Source organism: Morone saxatilis, unplaced genomic scaffold, assembly GCF_004916995.1.
Source record: "Morone saxatilis isolate NCDOM2014 unplaced genomic scaffold, NCSU_SB_2.0 Contig18, whole genome shotgun sequence".
Lineage (NCBI taxonomy): Eukaryota > Metazoa > Chordata > Actinopteri > Moronidae > Morone > Morone saxatilis.
The window spans coordinates 26,570,986-26,588,104 of NW_023339740.1; the positions used below are offsets into that span (position 1 = coordinate 26,570,986).

The 17,119-nt window shown below is 38.5% G+C and overlaps 1 protein-coding gene across 1 annotated transcript in view; it reads right to left on the reverse strand.

The window, feature by feature from the left end:
* LOC118328894 (glutamate receptor-interacting protein 2-like) overlaps positions 1 to 13,069 on the reverse strand; it is a 164,366-nt gene extending 151,297 nt beyond the window's left edge. The window contains exon 1 of the mRNA XM_035662820.1: positions 12,913 to 13,069. Within this exon, the coding sequence (XP_035518713.1) occupies positions 12,913 to 13,069 (157 nt within the window). The remainder of the gene's footprint in view (positions 1 to 12,912) is intronic.
* Between the last annotated feature and the right edge of the window lie 4,050 nt (positions 13,070 to 17,119).

The following is a 17,119-nucleotide window of genomic DNA, read 5'->3' on the forward strand; positions in this document are numbered from 1 at the left end:
TTTACATTATTTGTTATCTTTGTTTTTGATATTTGTTTTTTTAATGTAATTCTAATCCGTGCAAAAATAAATAAATAAATAAAATAAAATAAATAAACTCTAAAATTGTTTTTAAGGAAGAAGGCTGGCAACTGTTTTTTCCCATGAGATCCAAAATTTGTGACACAAACGTATCAGTCTGTAACTCCAGCTAAGCATGATGGACTCTCTGATGGGTGGACTCATGATGGATGCAGTCTCTGCTGCAATTTCCAAGACTCATTCCTCAGCCACAATACTGAATAGGTACACTCTTCCTTGTGGTGGCCCAAAGTGTCCCCTCAGGAATTTCCTGCATTGAGCTGGCTGTATAGATGTCAGCATTTGTCTCTGCACTCATACTAAAACCTTGTGCTTCTGGGTGGTTTTAATGCAGCTGATGTAGATTTTGTCTTAACTCCTGAGGATCACGGTTTGAGCTTTATCAAATGAAGCTTGCAGGGGTATATAACACACAACTTTCTGTGGGGCTAATCTTCAGTGTAAGGGCTGATGTGGGGTCAAGACTTTGGTGATAATATTGATTCATTCTGAGCTAGATAACTAGCTAGAGACAAACTGAAGCAAATAATCTCTAGACAGGTCAAAAAGCTAGAATGAACTGTCTTTAGAGAAGATTTCACACTGAAAACAGCCTGACTTAGTTACATTGTAGAAATGTTTGGGATGCTCTTACAGTGTTAGCTCTAACTCCTCTTTCTATATTCACCTGAATTAGATGCAGTGCAAAATACTTAGAAAAGAAGTATAGAGTATAGTAAGTATAGAGGAAGATGGAATTTTGTGAGATCAATTACATTGAGTGGATGAGATGGAAAGTGAATCAGTGGGGAGATGGAGATGTGAGGTATGTCTTGCTTAGATGAGATTTTTCAACCTGTGACAGAAAATGGGGAGTAATATGCTGCTATTCACTGATATTAGGAGGGCTGATAGGAGAAAAGACTGACTTCTCAAATGGAATAGTGAAACCCTTCTCATGAAAAGATTTTGACATTTTCACACAAGTTAATTTCTTTAAGCTTGCGTGATCATTTGCAGGTTACAATCTGAAAGCAATAGGTCATCCAACATACATGATGAGACATGTAGTCTCTCATTGTCTTCTCACATAGTAACCATTTCCTGATCCTAAATCTCCAGCAACAGAATGACGCCCTCTGTCAGTACCTTTCAGAGCCATTACAAATGACTGCAAATCATACACTTCATTGGACCGTTTTCTGAACTGCCACCACTGTTAGTAAGGTGTGATTATAATTTAAATACATATAGTACTTGGCTGTAGCTATAGGGGAAGATCTAAGTCATGGTTAATGAGATACAAACAGCTGTCTCCCATGTCAAAGTTACACTCTTTCTTTGTCCAGCCTTCACCATAAAAGGTTTTCTATGCTGATAACAAGGTCACACTATTCTTGCCTTTGTGCCTTACGGATAGTAGTCATTATACACATAGGCGATTGAACTGAACCTGGACCTACTGTTTAAGGCATGCTGAAAACACAAAGCACTGACCACTACTGACAAGGGCATCTTCAACCTAATGAGGCCTGTAATGGCTAACACTTAGATTTGAGGACATATTTATAATAATTGAGATATAGGTCTTTTTTAAACATTACAGAAAAACTACAAGCCCAATTTTCATGAAACTTGGTTTAAGGGTATAGCATGGGCCAAGGAGGAACCTATTAAATTCTGGAGTGGAATCCTGGGGTGGATACAATACTTATTTTTCATTTAATTTGTTAAAATTGTGAAATAGGTCAATTGTGACACCAGCTATGGCAAAATGAACAGAATTTGTTGTGCATGCATAAACCCGTTGTAATTAAAGTGCAGTGACTAAATGTACAACAAAACACAACAGCCACCTCAAATGTTACTGCAGAAACAAAGATAGCAGGTAAACGTTTGTAAGAAATAAGCAATTGGGGATGTGTAGGGTAGATTTGCATGGACTGTTGGGGAGGTCTGCACTCCCCAAGTGCCTTTTAAGATATTATTATTTGTAATAGCAGTATCTTCTTAGTAGCATAGTATTTATAATGGGACCACTATTGAAAGCAGAATATTAAGTTGCCATAGAAAGTGCAACACAGTAATTCATCAAGTAAACATTAAAATAGACCCTACAAGTTATCTGAACATGACCTAGAATGTTATACTGTATAGACACCATATTAGCTTAGCACAGCTAGTATTGCTAGCACAACACAAAATGGTCACAAAAACAGAGTACCTACAGATAATGGCCCAACAAGGGTGTTTAGAGAGAGATAAAAGGTAGCTGTGAATATATGCTAAGTATGCCACAAATCAGACATTTTGGATGTAACAGTATCAGTTCAATTGTAACTGCTATTAGCAATAAAACATTCACACTAACATTAACCACAGGTGGCAGATAAATACATTCATAATTACACATATAGGATAGTCATCAATCATTTCTAAATATTTATTATTACTATTATATTCATACATTTTATGTTGTGATTTCAATTTATTTTCCATTAAGTGCTTCATTAATCACTCCTGACTAGTAATCAAAAGACAAAATAAAGCAGCTCCAGCAGCAGCAGTAGGATAAGTGACACGTGGAGCTGCAGTCAGTGATAGCAGGTTAGAAGGTTCTAGTGCTGAAGGAAGCGAAAAGAAGGAATGAAACATCCGCCCACACACGACCGTAGTATCGCCCAGAGAGAGTGAGAGATAGAAAGAGAGAGAGAGATTGAGGGCAAAATATGAGAGAGGGCAACAGAGAGAGCAAAACAAGAAGCAGAGAGACAGGGAGAAGAGAGAGAGACCAGAGGAGTCAGATGGAAAGAGGGCTGGGGGTGGAGAGATGAGAGAGCAAAAGAAAAGGAGGATTTAACACCTAAATTTAGCTGCTAAATGTCTCATGAGTGCACACACAGACAGACACGGCAGCCATAACATCTGATATTCAGGATTGAATACCAGGAGGATTTTCCTATTTTAAAGCCACTGAGACATTTATCATCATACCCACAATGCATGATGTATCACTCCTCAGTTTGGTCAAAGATCTACTGTATCAACGTGGTGTGGATGTGACAGATTCCAAGACCCAACATTCCAGAAGATCCAGATACACTTAAAAATTTAAATAACAAACATTAGATTAGCATAAATGATGACCTTGCTTTAACAGAGCGTGAAATTAAATCTAATTAATCTGTGATTTAAAAGTGAGAGAGCATCTCCTTTAGTATTTTATATTTTTTTGTATCCATAACAATACACCAGAGTCTAAGTAAGTAGAATGCTTAGTTCACAAACTGCTGTCAGACATGGTAACAAATGGGCTTCATTTCCTCATTGTCTCAGTTGTCTTTGACTGAGAAATGATCATATCGTCAGTTAGTTTCTAAGATGTTAGTTTACTCAACAGCAACAATAGCACATCTTACCAGCTAGTCATTCCTGTCTTATGTTTATGTCAATACCCGTAGTTCAGCACCTGTAGAGCAAACTCTGATGGTGGTTGTCAAACCTTGTACTCTAATGTACCCCCACAGCCCTGGCTGATAAAGTACCCCTTTATCAACATCACCCATCAAACTGTAAATGGAAATTCAGCCATTACTTTGAGCTATTTTAACCATTTTTTCAAAGGCTTTTAGAAAACTGTTTCAACTGTTAATTCATTACTTATAGCAATCTGCAGTATTGTATCCACTACTTTAGGTCTTTCATGATTATTTACAACAACTTCAGCTAACAGTTTCAACCATTTAATAATTACTTTTAGCTATATACAGTATATAATTAGCTTCCTAACTCAACCATTTGTTTTCTCTACGTAATGTCAGTGTTCAATACTCAGTAAGAGGCTACATACACAGAAGTTAAGCTCTCTTCAATCTTTTCAATTACCCCTTAGCAACTGCAGACGTACCCCCTGGGGTACAAGCACCCCTAGTTAGGAATCACTGAGTTACAGTGCAATTTTCAGAGGAGGAAAAGCTGTTCTTTTTACAGTATACAAACACCTGTTTGGTAATTTCATTGCTCCAAATAAACACATTTGGAGCTGTGAAGTGTGGCAGCTGAAGTTGTGTTTTGTAGTACAACTTTGCTACTTGTTTTGCATTTCTACATGTTTTTATATTTTTACCAAAAAAGCCTGGGATGGTACGATACCTACATCCCATTTGCACCGTATTGATGAATTAAACAATGTTTAGGTTAGATTGTCACATTAGGTTAGGTTTTAGTTACAGTAGGTAAAAATAGTTTAGGGTATGTAAGAATAGGTTTGGTAGGATTGGGTTACGTTGGTTGGTTTGGTTTCAGCGTGTTCAGTCAACATATATGCCCACAAAATGAAAGGTGTCTTTGGCTTCATCCCAATAGGACAACAACATGAGCTTAAAAGACACAATAGCAGATTATAGTATATGTGTACCTTAAATAATCAAAACTTCCCAACAAATTCCTAGGATCAAACAAAATAGGAGCACATAACAGTCGATATAAATCATGTGTTACTGGTGACACATATTTACAAATCCAGTATTGGCCACCTCAAACAAAAGGATATCAAAACATAAATGAAGTCATGGACGTAATCTAGATGTTTGCCACTGTCACCACACATTGTAAGCCATCTTGTAATGTTATAATATGTGCCAATTTCTCAGTGAAAGGATAACATGATAATACCTCTATCAGTCTAGTTATAGATGTAGCCAATTAGATAAGAAGAAGATATGATGAGCTGTGTTGATCCCTGAGGCAAAACTGGGTCACTCCAGCTGCATAAAATAGCCCCTAAAAATAAATACACTCAAATATGTTAAAGGCTAAAGATGCAGCATCCAAGCATGTCAAGTATGTCTCTTGTTAATTACATTTTTTTGAAAAGTACAGTATGTTTTTCTATACCGTTTGAAGTGCAGGTGTGATGCTTAAAACACAAAAAATCTATAATTGAAATTTAATGAATGTATTTGAAATGTACCCATTTTACAAAATTCCACTTAACCTTTTAAAAAAACTGTTCAAAATAAATCTTTACCATGTCATATTTAAAGATCCAGTGTGTAACATGTAGGATAATCTATTGACAATAATGGAATGCAATATTTACTGGTATGTTTTCATTAATGTCACCACATTGGAATCACGTTTTTGTTCCCTTAGAATGACCCGTTTTTGACAACAGATGTCACGGGTCTCCTTCCATGTAGTCCACCATGTTGAACCGCCATGTTTCTACAGTAGCACAGAACGGACAACCCAACCAGTGGCTGTATTGAGGACCATTCACATTTTTCGTGTTTTGCACAAGTTTTTGCACCACCACGTTTCTCCTACAAACATTACAGCCCGTTCTCATTTCCAGGTCGTAAAATACAGATGCAAGTGGTGTTCAGTTAGTTGCAACTAAATCCTACACACTGGACCACACTTTAATTCTCAGCATACATATACCCAGTTTGCTGCACAAGAAAAGCAACTTTAGATGGCACCAGTAGAAGCTTCTTACAATAATAACATTTAATGCCTAGATCATTACCATCACAAGCAATCACATGTGCAGGTCAAGGGTAAAAAATTTTTTATTTACTGTTGAACGTTCAGTTCATTTCTTAGAGCAGTTGTTCTTTTTGTTGGGCAGACATTACAGAGAACACTTTGGTAACTAGTTGATTGAAGTATAGTGCTTCAATATATTGATTCTGGCTGCTGTATGACATTCAAAGAGCACCAACACCTGGTAGAGGATAATTATATGAAAACAAACAAAAACAAAGAAACAACAAACAACAAAGAAAGTTTCTGCCTGCTTTGAAACATCAATGTATTATTTTCACTTTCTCTTTCGACTTTCCCACTTTGTCTTCATGTGTCAAGCTTGCGTGTGTATCATGTTTTATTTGCACTTATGTATTCATGCAGTAAAAAGACACTCATGAAATATTAAAAAGTCAGAGTTAGAAGGCAGTGGAATCAGTGTCATTCACACTGAAAGCAGAAATATCAAGGTTTTCATTCCCCTCAACTGTGGGTTTTTAAAAAAAAAAAAATCAAGTCTCAGTCTTTCTTTCTACAGTGAATGTTACGTGTTTTTGAAATGAAAAACTTTGTCAACCACTTTCATTACAGGTATCTTCCCCAAAAAACCTGAGGGGAAACTGCTGAAAGTAATTTACCATTGTGTGTATAAATGTGTGTATGTATAAAATTATATAAATGTAAATGTATAAAAAAAAAAGCCTGACTGACCTTTGATCCTGTACACCTTAGTAGATTTAAAACCAAATATTGGCCTTTAAAACTCTAAATAGCTGGTTCCCTGGGACTGGGATTAATGTTAGTTACAGACTTACTGTGTAGGATTTAGTGGCATCTAGCAGTTTAGTTGCAGATCACAAAACTCCCTATCTAATGCCAGTGTGTGTTTTGTCCCTTCAGGGCTACTGTAGAAACATGGTGAAAAGTGATACACAGCATCTGTAGATATAAAAGGCTCAATCCAAAGTAACAAAAACACAACTATTCATCATTTCAGTTAATTATACACTAATAAACATTATATATAAATATACCAGTGAATATTATATTCCTTTTCTATCAATAGATCCTCCTAAAAGATAAGCATTCAGCACTGAAGCTGAGAGTGGTAGAGCAGCAAACAGATATGATCACACTGCCTGGCCTCGCACTGCCTTCCGCTTCCATCACCCTTCTCTATTTCCATCACAGTTATTCATGGTTTGGTCATTTTGAGACAAGACCTGGTTTGTAAAGTTTACAGCCTGCCATGCTGTTCCCCTTGCATCGCTCTGTGTACGATGATGCAGCAGAAATGAAAGTGCATTGATTCAACTGACAAAATGTGAGTCAACCTAAAGTCTTCTCAACCCTTTCAGAGGTCAGTCCTAAATAGCACAAAATAAACTTAAAGCTTGATGCTTCTCATTTAGCATGAGTAAAATGTGGTGTATTAATTAAAATAAAAGTTTACCGTATCTATTCCAGCAGACCCCAGGACTTCATAGTTATGATGTAACTAATCTAAGTTTAACATGTGTTTCAGAAAGAAAAGCTGGCCTGTACAGCAGTCTGTGGTCAAAAAATCCAATTATGGCATAATGGTGAATGCTAAAGCACAGTGTTAATGAGTACATGTTTAGACAGGATTTTTATTTCTTTATTTTTACAATGTCATGGGTTTGGGATGGGCCAGGGATATTTTTGTCGGAGTGGAAAATTCACTCCAGTGTCACCCTCCATAAAACTATTAAGCGACTGGTCATACAAGACCATAAGACTGCACAGAAAAGTAGTGATACTTGTACTTACCTCAGGCAGTGCTGTAGTGGCTATCTGTATGATGTTATTTATCCATTTGGAGCAGGTTTCTAATGTCACATTTCATTACCTGCCCTGTGTGGTGCCTTCCGTTTGCTGTGATCTGTTTTTTTTTTGCTGGCATATTCAATTATCTCCCCTCTCTGTTGCTCTTTTGATGCTGATGTAACCATTTAGCTAGCTGTGGATGTTGTTCAGCCTCTTCAGCTTTGGTGAGCAGCTTTCAGCAGGCTAATTTAAATTTTTTCTCCATCTGTCATGCTTTTGATGAGCATCCACTCAGGTTTTCTAGTCAACAGGTCTTTCACCCACTTCAGTTGTTGTAAACAAGCCAGGGAAATAATTTCTTTTGTCCACAATAGCAGCGATAGCACATTCATTCCCAAGCTCACCTGCCAGATTCATTATTTTTAACAAATGATGAGATGGTTAGAATGAAAATGGCCTCCCATGTGAAAGTAGCTTGCTGCCAATCTGGCTGTTAGAGCTGTAAAACACACCAACCGAAGCCAAATAATTGTAGGCATTTGTGGTTAATAATCATTTCCCATTGTCACTGTAAGTTGGCTTTTTGAGATATTTTTATACCAGCAGAGCCTCTAGAATTGTTTTTCAAATAAACATGATTTTAAAATGCAAATTCCTATTCCAACTATAAAAAGTGAGACACCTTATCCACAAATGGGATATGGTGGGGGCAAAAAGTTAAATAGGATGTAAATTACTAAACTGTAGGAAATAATAGGGTGATGATTGGTGGATTGGTTGAAGGGTGAAGTACAGTTCATTTCAAATGTTTTGAAGTCAGCTTTCTCTTTAACCTTCCTACTATAGTATCTACAATTTATGTTAGTTAATTGTGCACTTAGTGGCATCTAGCAGTGTAGTTGCAGATTACATTGCCCTTGCCTCACCCTCCCGTTCCACACATGTAAGCAAAAGCTCCTATCCAGGGCCAGTGTTTGGTTTGTCCATTCTGGGATACTATAGAAACACGGCAGTTCAAGAAGGATGATATATTCTGCTGCAGTCTGAATTTGAGATTTAGGCAGAACAAAACTCTGTTGTTTTTGATATGCTGCAGTGTGTCTTAGAAGTTAAATGAAAAGGTCACAGAGTACCAGTTAAACACCTTTCTGTAGCACCCTGTACATGCCTAAACTTTGAAATGTTTAGGCATGTGGGGTTTGTTTATCCACAGCTCCAGTAAAGGTGGAGTTTTGACTGCTGGAGCAGGATTTAGCTGCCGGCTGATGGTATTTCCCATCCCAATCACACATCTAGTTTGCATTATCTGTCAGCTGCTGCAGAATTTCAGCTGGAGTTGAGAGCTGATGATTTCAGCGCGGGAGGCACAATTATAAGATGCAGATTTGAGATGAAAATTTGGCTCTCATGGAAATAATGCAGAGGCTCAGCAGCTTTTGGGTATATTTAGGTTCCACAACACAGATGCATAAACCACGTCTGAAAAGGCTTTACAATATTAGAGACTTGGAGATGGCTTCCATATTCACAGTCTCTCTAAGACACATTTGATCCTTCTAAAGTATCATAATCAGTTGTCATTTTTACATACAACCTATCACTCTTCAATGTCATTAAGTTTTGTTCCATCATCTATTTTTGCCATATTTTCCTTTTATGAATATTACAATCTTGTCTTGACACAAAAACAAACAAAACAATTAGTTTTTGGCTTAATATACTTCACAGGGAATTTTTTTAATGAAACTTAATCTCTCAGTTTTGTTAGTAACAGTAATATTGTTGTATACGGTGGATTCAGTGGTATATATGTTGCCCCACTCCAACAAATAACTGAAGTAAGATATAAATGATCCAAAATGCACTTTTTACATTTAGTTAAAAATTGAAATAGCTTTGGACACCAGTGTCTTTTTATAGACATTAGATATTTTCCAGCATGCCATACGTAAATGGTAACATCTTGAGAACATTGCGTTTATATCAACATATGGACTGAGTTATTGTGGCTATTTTACTATGATTTCATGTGCAGTTTGCTTTCTACCGGTGCCCTTACCCTGGCTTTCAACTAATTCACCTAAGGGTTATTTTAGATTTTTGCTGCAGGGCACATCTACCATACTCATTCAAATTGAGCTCATGACAGTTGGTAGTTTTATCGACATTCATTTGTGGCACAGAACCATTTTGGCAAGAGAACATCATGTTTTGAGACATATATAATGGTCCAGCCTGGCAATGTTCTTATTTTCCAGCATTCCATAATTTTCCCATATATCACTCTAGCCAGTAATGTCTCTCTTTATTTTCCACCTAACACACATTGAACACTTACACACAGACATGTACACATACACATCCATTGTTCAGAGACAACAGACAAAGTACTCCATGCTTTTTTTCTCTTACATTACTGTAGTTTGTGCCTATCACCATCTGTCAGCCACTGCACTTATAGCTGTGAATGAAGAGTGCCATAAGACCTGCCGTTAACAAGGGACATTGAATTGTACTGCCAAAGGTGTGTGTCTTTGATTGATAGGACTTGGGAAGTTTAACAGATATCTTTGTGTCCCAGATTGGCTAATGCCTTGTGCCAACATTACATGTATTAAGTTTATCTTTTCAAGCTGTTATATATGTCAGAGTGGAAAAGCTTCTAAAACAACTATCCAATGAAACTAATGAGGGTTTATATCACACATCTTTCTTTACAAGTATGCCAGTCCAAGAATTGTTTATCTAAAAAAAATTATATATGAATGCATTTTCCAAAACTAGGCATGGACTGAGAAACCATAGTTGAGTCTAGCTGTACAAAGTGGTCTGAGATTGGTCCAGTCGAACTGTGTTGTATGCAGTTGGAGCTCACACTGTACTCTCATGGGAGGACCAAAGTTTCCGTGGCACTATCAGCCAGAAAAGGGGGAAAATAATACTCCTCACTTTTAGCCCATAAGAGTTTGTTCCCAAAGCTACTACTGGCATGGCTCTGACTTCACTTTTTTAGCGTATATCAAAATGGGTGCCAATCTCATTTCCTGGCAGCAATGGTAAAGAATTGTACACGTTTTGTAATAAATATTACCTAAGTGGAATGCAAAGTGGAAAGCCTATAAATTTTCCCATTTGCACCATTAAAACACAATATCGTATTAAAGGTTCTACAGAGGTTTCAAAATAGTGAAGTGAGTTTTGAAGTTATAAACAGAAACCAAATGATAACATAGGCCTAATCATAACATAACACTTTTCAAGTACTCATGAGTCAATTGCATTGTTTACAATACGTTAAGGAAGAGCCACCTAGAGTAATTCATCCAATCACCATAGCCTTCTAGTAGGCTTATTTTACATTTTGCAGATCCGCTAGTCAATGAGGTTATGTGAATTTTGGAAAAGGACAGTAAATACAGCAATGTCCGATTCCCCTGAAAAGTATATTGTGGACTCTCGATCTAGAATTGTCATTGGCCCCTAGACCAACCACAACTAAACTAAATAGGATGCAATTAAAACTATTATTGAAACTTGCTAGTTGCTTATTAAAGTTGGGTGACTGTCTACTAAGATTATTCTCTGGTTGATATCCAGCATTAAGATAAGAAGCAAATATCAATATTACATACTGGTAAAGCAATCAATTGGTCCCACCCTTCTGGATACATACCATGCATGATAAACATGTATGATCTCCTGTTGCCATAAGATAAAAGCATCCAGCAAATGGTATATGTCATGTGAGTATAAAAACATCATCTATTGTGCTGGAACAGAGGGGGGGTATTGGGATGTTTGCCTTGATATGCTTGTGTTCCCTCTTGTTTCAAAGTGACCCCCGCCTGCAGTGTAATGTTTGGTTCTCAGATGGTTGTTTGATGCTGTTTGAAGTCTGGTTGCTGCAGTTTCTGCTGAGTGATTAAAAAGATTGTTTGATGAAAGGATATATGAGGGGGGCAGAGGAAAATCGCCACACTCACACATCCCTCTCTCGCACATTAACATTTACTACTGTATACCCTCTTCCTCTATACGTTTTCTACCACACTCACCCTCTCGCTCTCTTCACTGAGCTGTTGTACGATCAAAGCAAGTTAAAAAATAAACCTCACAAAAACTGAACTCGCTGTGAAACACTTTCCAAAGTCTTTGAAGAACATGAGGTACCTAACAAACTGTAGCATCAACACTAACCAGCTCAGACCTAATTAAATGGTAGCACTAACTAATTAAGCCAGCTGAACAGCAATGCAAAACAAAACAGTGCCACAAGAAAACTGAGAGCCGAACTTTTCTGTCACTGTGGGAGAAAATGTCTTAAGTCATCCCAGCAGTGCCACGTTCCTCCAGTCTCCTACATATTCTGCTGTTGTATTTGTTTCCCCAAAAAGTTATTGCTGGTGCAGAGTTATTGCATTTGAATGTAATTCATTGGAGATACAGTGCAGTTGGTCATTAATCAGCTTACTGGAAGTTGTTGTTTTTCATTGTTCAGAAATATTAGAATGCCCCAGTCTGCCAGTGAGAAGTATTAACAACAGTGGGAAAGCGCAAACAATACCTAAGGAGCAATGTAAATCACTAAAAGGAAGGAAGGATGGTATGCATTTGAAATAAAAGTGTCTGACCACTCCAAAGACATGCAGGTTGTGTAAATTGCTTGTAGGTGTGAACGTGAGTGTGAATGGCTGTCTGTATGTTTCAGATCTGGCTGGTGTCCTGTTCAGGCTGTATCCTGCTCTGTATCACATGCTGCTTTATTTGCAACTTTTGAAAACAACTGACATGAGCGTTTTCTGCCACCTCTATGGCTAAGATCTGATTAAGACAACTAAAACTGCTTGGCTAAGGTTGGAAGAGTGTGTGTTCATGGTTAAAACAAACCAGTGTTGTAGAGATGGGACACGAAGCCTGATCTCCAGTGGTGAAGTCAAACACTGTGCACACCCAACCATCTACCCTGACTTCCTCCCTAAGATTATTAGTGTTTTTTTAAGAATGTCATGCTAGTTGTGGCTTTGCTGTAAACACTAGTCTGGATCAGGGAGGTCAGTTGTGAAGGAAATGTACGGATCAGTTTAAGTCTTCTGATCATCGCATAAAACCTACACTGAACAGGAATTTGTGAGCAGATATGCTAAATACATAGTCAAAAGTGCTAGAATGTTCTTTGTTGCATGTTTTATTTAACACAGAGGGAAAAAAGACCCCCTCCCTACACACACACACACACTCACAGACACACACTGTTGCAGTATCTTTATGTTCCATCCAACCAAAGCAGTCCACTTGTTAAACTGGGTGTGTTTGTAAAGTATAGGTTTGCAGATTAGCTACACTATCAATGCAGAATAAAGAAACACACATACACATACACATTTCTCTGAATCTCTCTCAGAAGCAGTGTCTTTGAAATACAGACACACATGCGCTCACATGAACACACTGCTGTGGTATCATTCATGAACACAAACACACATACACACACACACACACACACACACACACACACACAGTGGTGCGACCTCTCACCGCTGATGCAGAGGCTGAAACGGCAGAGTTCATCACACAAGGTGTCCGGGCTCTCCAGCTCTCCTGGTCCTCCCCCTCTTCCCCCTCCTCCTTCTCTCCTCTTCTTCCTCGGTGACATCCTTTTAACCATCTTCATCACTCGCTCCACTTTGTCCATCCTGGATGATGGATGGCTGGCCAGGGTTTACGTGTGTCAGTTGTGGATTTGGCAGACCTCTTTCTTCTCCTTTTCTTCCCCCCCTTATTTTCTCTTCCTTCTTTGTCACTCTTTTGCCTCCTCTTCGTCTTCCTCTTCTTTTCTGACAGTCTTTTTTGGAATTCTGACAACTTTCACCATTCTACACTTAGCCTACTTGTTTCACGACTCCCTCTCTCCTCTCGTCTTTCCAGCACAGTGGCTGTCTTGCTTTCCCAAAATCCCTCCTCTTCTTCCTCCCCCTTCTCTCTTCTTCCTCTCCTCAGCCTGGTCTCCTCACCTCCAATGTTTCTCTCTCTTTACAATGCAGCTAATTGCACGTCTAGTCTTTATTTCCTCTCTTTCCTACCTCTTCTTTAGCTCAAGGAAAATCCAATGAACGAAGCGACGAGAGAAGTGAGACACTGAGGGAGAAGGGAGGAGATGGAGAAAGGCAGCACATTTACTTCTTCCCTTCTCTCTCGCTCTCTCTCTCTCTTGCTCTCTCTCTCTGTGCACCCCTACCTCGCCACCTACCACATCCAACCTCCAAAACTCTCATCCGGCACTTCCAGGGGAAAAAAAATAAAGCAAAATTTTTGAAAAAGACTCAGCGTATTGCTATATTTTTTGTCTCCCTGCAGTTCTAAGCTTCATTATCTCCCTTGCTCCCTCACATTCTTTTTCATTGTGTCAGTTAGCACACACACAGAGACACACAGTTTGTCTCTTTCCACAACAGCAACCACGGCTAACTTCTACAATCAATCCGTGTCTCCCTCCCTCCTGCTTTTCTTCATTCCTTCCTTTTCCTCCTTCTTCCCTATATTCCTCCTTATGTTTATCCCCCCATTGTTCCTTTGTTTATCCCTACACTGCCTCATTGATTCCTCTTTTTTTTGATTTTGTCTATCCTCCTTCTATTCCTCCATACCTCCCACTCCACCTGTTCCCGACCCTGACACAATCATTCCTTCCCCTCACTCCTCACCCCTCCCATCTTGTCAGACCCTCTTCGTCCGTCTTTGAACATCCTTCTGCTTTTCTGTCTGTTCGTCTGACTTCTATGTCTCTCTTTCCTCTCTTCTATCCCTCCATCCCTCTGCCTCCTCTCATCTACTCCTTAATCTCTGTTTCGTGTCTCTCCATAATAAGCTCATCATCTCCTCTGGAGGCGAGGTCACACACACATGCATGCAAACACACTGTTTAAGCAGGTACGTGGGACAACACACACTGTGGACACTTCTGCTTAGCTCTCTCGCACACACAGAATGAAGTCACACACAAAAGTATACCCTCTACATGCTCAGGCTTTGGTGCATGCTCTCTCTCTCTCTCTCACACACGCACACACACGGCAGAGCTGAGGGTGTGAACCCCAGGTAGTTATGATGAAAACTCACCCGGGGTTTAGGACATGCTTTTTAATCACTGACCCGAGACGATCCATACAGGAGGTATGATCCTGCTGTGAAGTTTTTACTCTTTGAAATGTTTGACACCTGACAAAATTGATTGCTGGCGGGAAATTAAAAGTCACCCCATGAAGATTATTGAGAGTTCTGAGTTTCTTGAGCCAGCTGCTTCTGAAAGAGTCACACTTGAACAGGATGTTATCATCTGTGGGTTTTTGGCATTAATCAAAGGACATCAAGATATTTCTTGAATTTCATATTGTCATGAGGTCAGGAAAGAACTTGTGTTCTTGTCTGTGACACTGTACTTGGAATCTATGGTGGTTTAGGGCAGTGGTTCCCCACATTTATTCTTATGACCTATAAATGCAAAGCCTGATCTTTCTCTTTATTAGTGTGTTTCATTTAATAGTCTTTAAGGCCTGAAGGTGTAACACAGTATTTCACATGAAAAGCACAAAGAGAAATGTAAAAAAGTGATGTATGCAGCAGAATTTTGTTTTTCATTATAGCCTACACCCCAGAAATCATCTGGTGACCCATTAGATTCATCTCGAGACCCGAACCCTGTGTTTGGAACAACTGGGTTCAGTATGTCCTCATACCTAAAGGACAGAATAGATTGTTTGTTAATGACTCTTAAAACGACATATCACCAGTGGAGAGTACCAGCAACAGCATAGCGTAAGTAAGTCACATGACGTAAGTGATAGAGATGAGAAAATGCATTTGACTTTATCAAGCAGCAGTATTTGATGACTTCAGAGTGAGACTGGGTTAACATAGTTACATAACATAGTCTTAAAGTGGTAATTACTTCAATCCCTGTATGACATGAACATGTCATGACTGGCAAAGAACAGCGAATATAATATTTTCTTCTTTGGCCGGTTTGGTTTAACAGCATCAGCCAGCACTTGCTTGATATCTCTATCTACAAACCAACCTCAGCGATCTCTCCACAACAATTTGAGTAAAACTAAATTCAGACTTTGAAAAGGAGGTCAGCTGCAAACTGGCAGACATCCTAAGCAGTAAAATGACTGTCCTCAGCTCACAGTATAACAACTTTCAAAGTATTATAGACTCTGCGGGAGTCAGAAAGACAGAAATAGACTTAATTCAGCATTTGGCTTTGTCAGCGGATTCCAGGACCTAAAACCAGTTGTTTCTTCCTGACTACTGCAATGCATTAAGGGGAAATTAAACTCTACCAGAGCAGAGGCATCCTGGCTGATCACAGCATTTCATGTACTTATTATGTTGCTTGTTTCATTTTGCTTTGTAGGCTTTATATTGTATAATTCCTTCCTAACACTACTTTACATAAATGAGGATAGCTTATACTTGAATATATGGAATACATCTTTTAGGGATTAATAATGTAATATAGATTACACCACTTTTACCAGTAAATAAACATGTGATTACAGTGCTGGGAAAATGGAATCAAAATACTACTAAAAGGTAGACACATTACCTTCCAAAGCAATAGTAACAGTGCTGCACTCTTCCTATTACTTTCTGTTATTCAGCCTTAGCTTAACTGAGCTGTTAATCTCTATGTTTAACACATGGAGAAATGGAAAGTGAGACATAATCAAGCAGATGTCTCACTTTCCATTTCTTCCATGTGTTAAACGTAGAGATCAACAGCCATCTTCAACATCTTCACAGTAAAGCTATTTAGAGCTAGCAACAGCTAGTGAACCCCCAGAAGCATAGCCCTTAGCACCCAGAACTCCCATCTTCACAGCACAGCCATTGCATGGTTTCACCCTAAAAAGTCAAATCCAGCTCATTTCTGAATTCGAGTGGCTAGCTAGCCAGTTTCCTGAACTGGTCTACTGGACTCTTGAGGGACCGCACTGACCTTTAGCGTTCTGATTGCTGAGCTACAATTACTGTAAACTTTATGGTTAAGGATCCTTTCAATACATGTATGTATATATATATATATATATTATATATGTGTGTGTATATATACACGTAGTTATTTTATGAAAACACATTAAATAATGTTGTTAAAAACACAATGCTGATCTCCTTTAAATGAATAAGTCTCATGATGAGTCCTACTCCTGCTGTTTGTTAGGATAAAGCTTAATTTGGGCTATTTACACTTTCCTGCATTTGGCTCATTATTTTCTTAAAAGCTGCATATAAGATGAAAACATTTACGCCCATCCAAACCACTCTTCTTTGAATTCTGGCTGAACAGAAGCACATACTGTATATTGTATTTGTATTAGCATAGTGTGGGTATGTTTTTACATCACTCTGTGCCTGTACTATCAAGAGACAAAACAGCTAATTACTTAAAAGAACTATATATGTAGAATTTCGCTACTTGGATAGTGGATCATCATCATAAAAGAGAGAAACACAGAAAAAGCACCCACCTACTCACTGCTCTTTCTCTCTCTTTACACACACATACACACACTCAACAAACTTGGCGTTCTTTCATTAATTCACTTACAGGGGTTTAAAGGGATGATTTTCTGATGCCAGGAGGGTGTTCAAAGTTTCATAACAAGATATATACAGTGTGTGTGTGTGTGTGTAAGAGAGAGAGAGAGAGAGAGAGAGAAAAAAAGAGAGATTGTGTGTG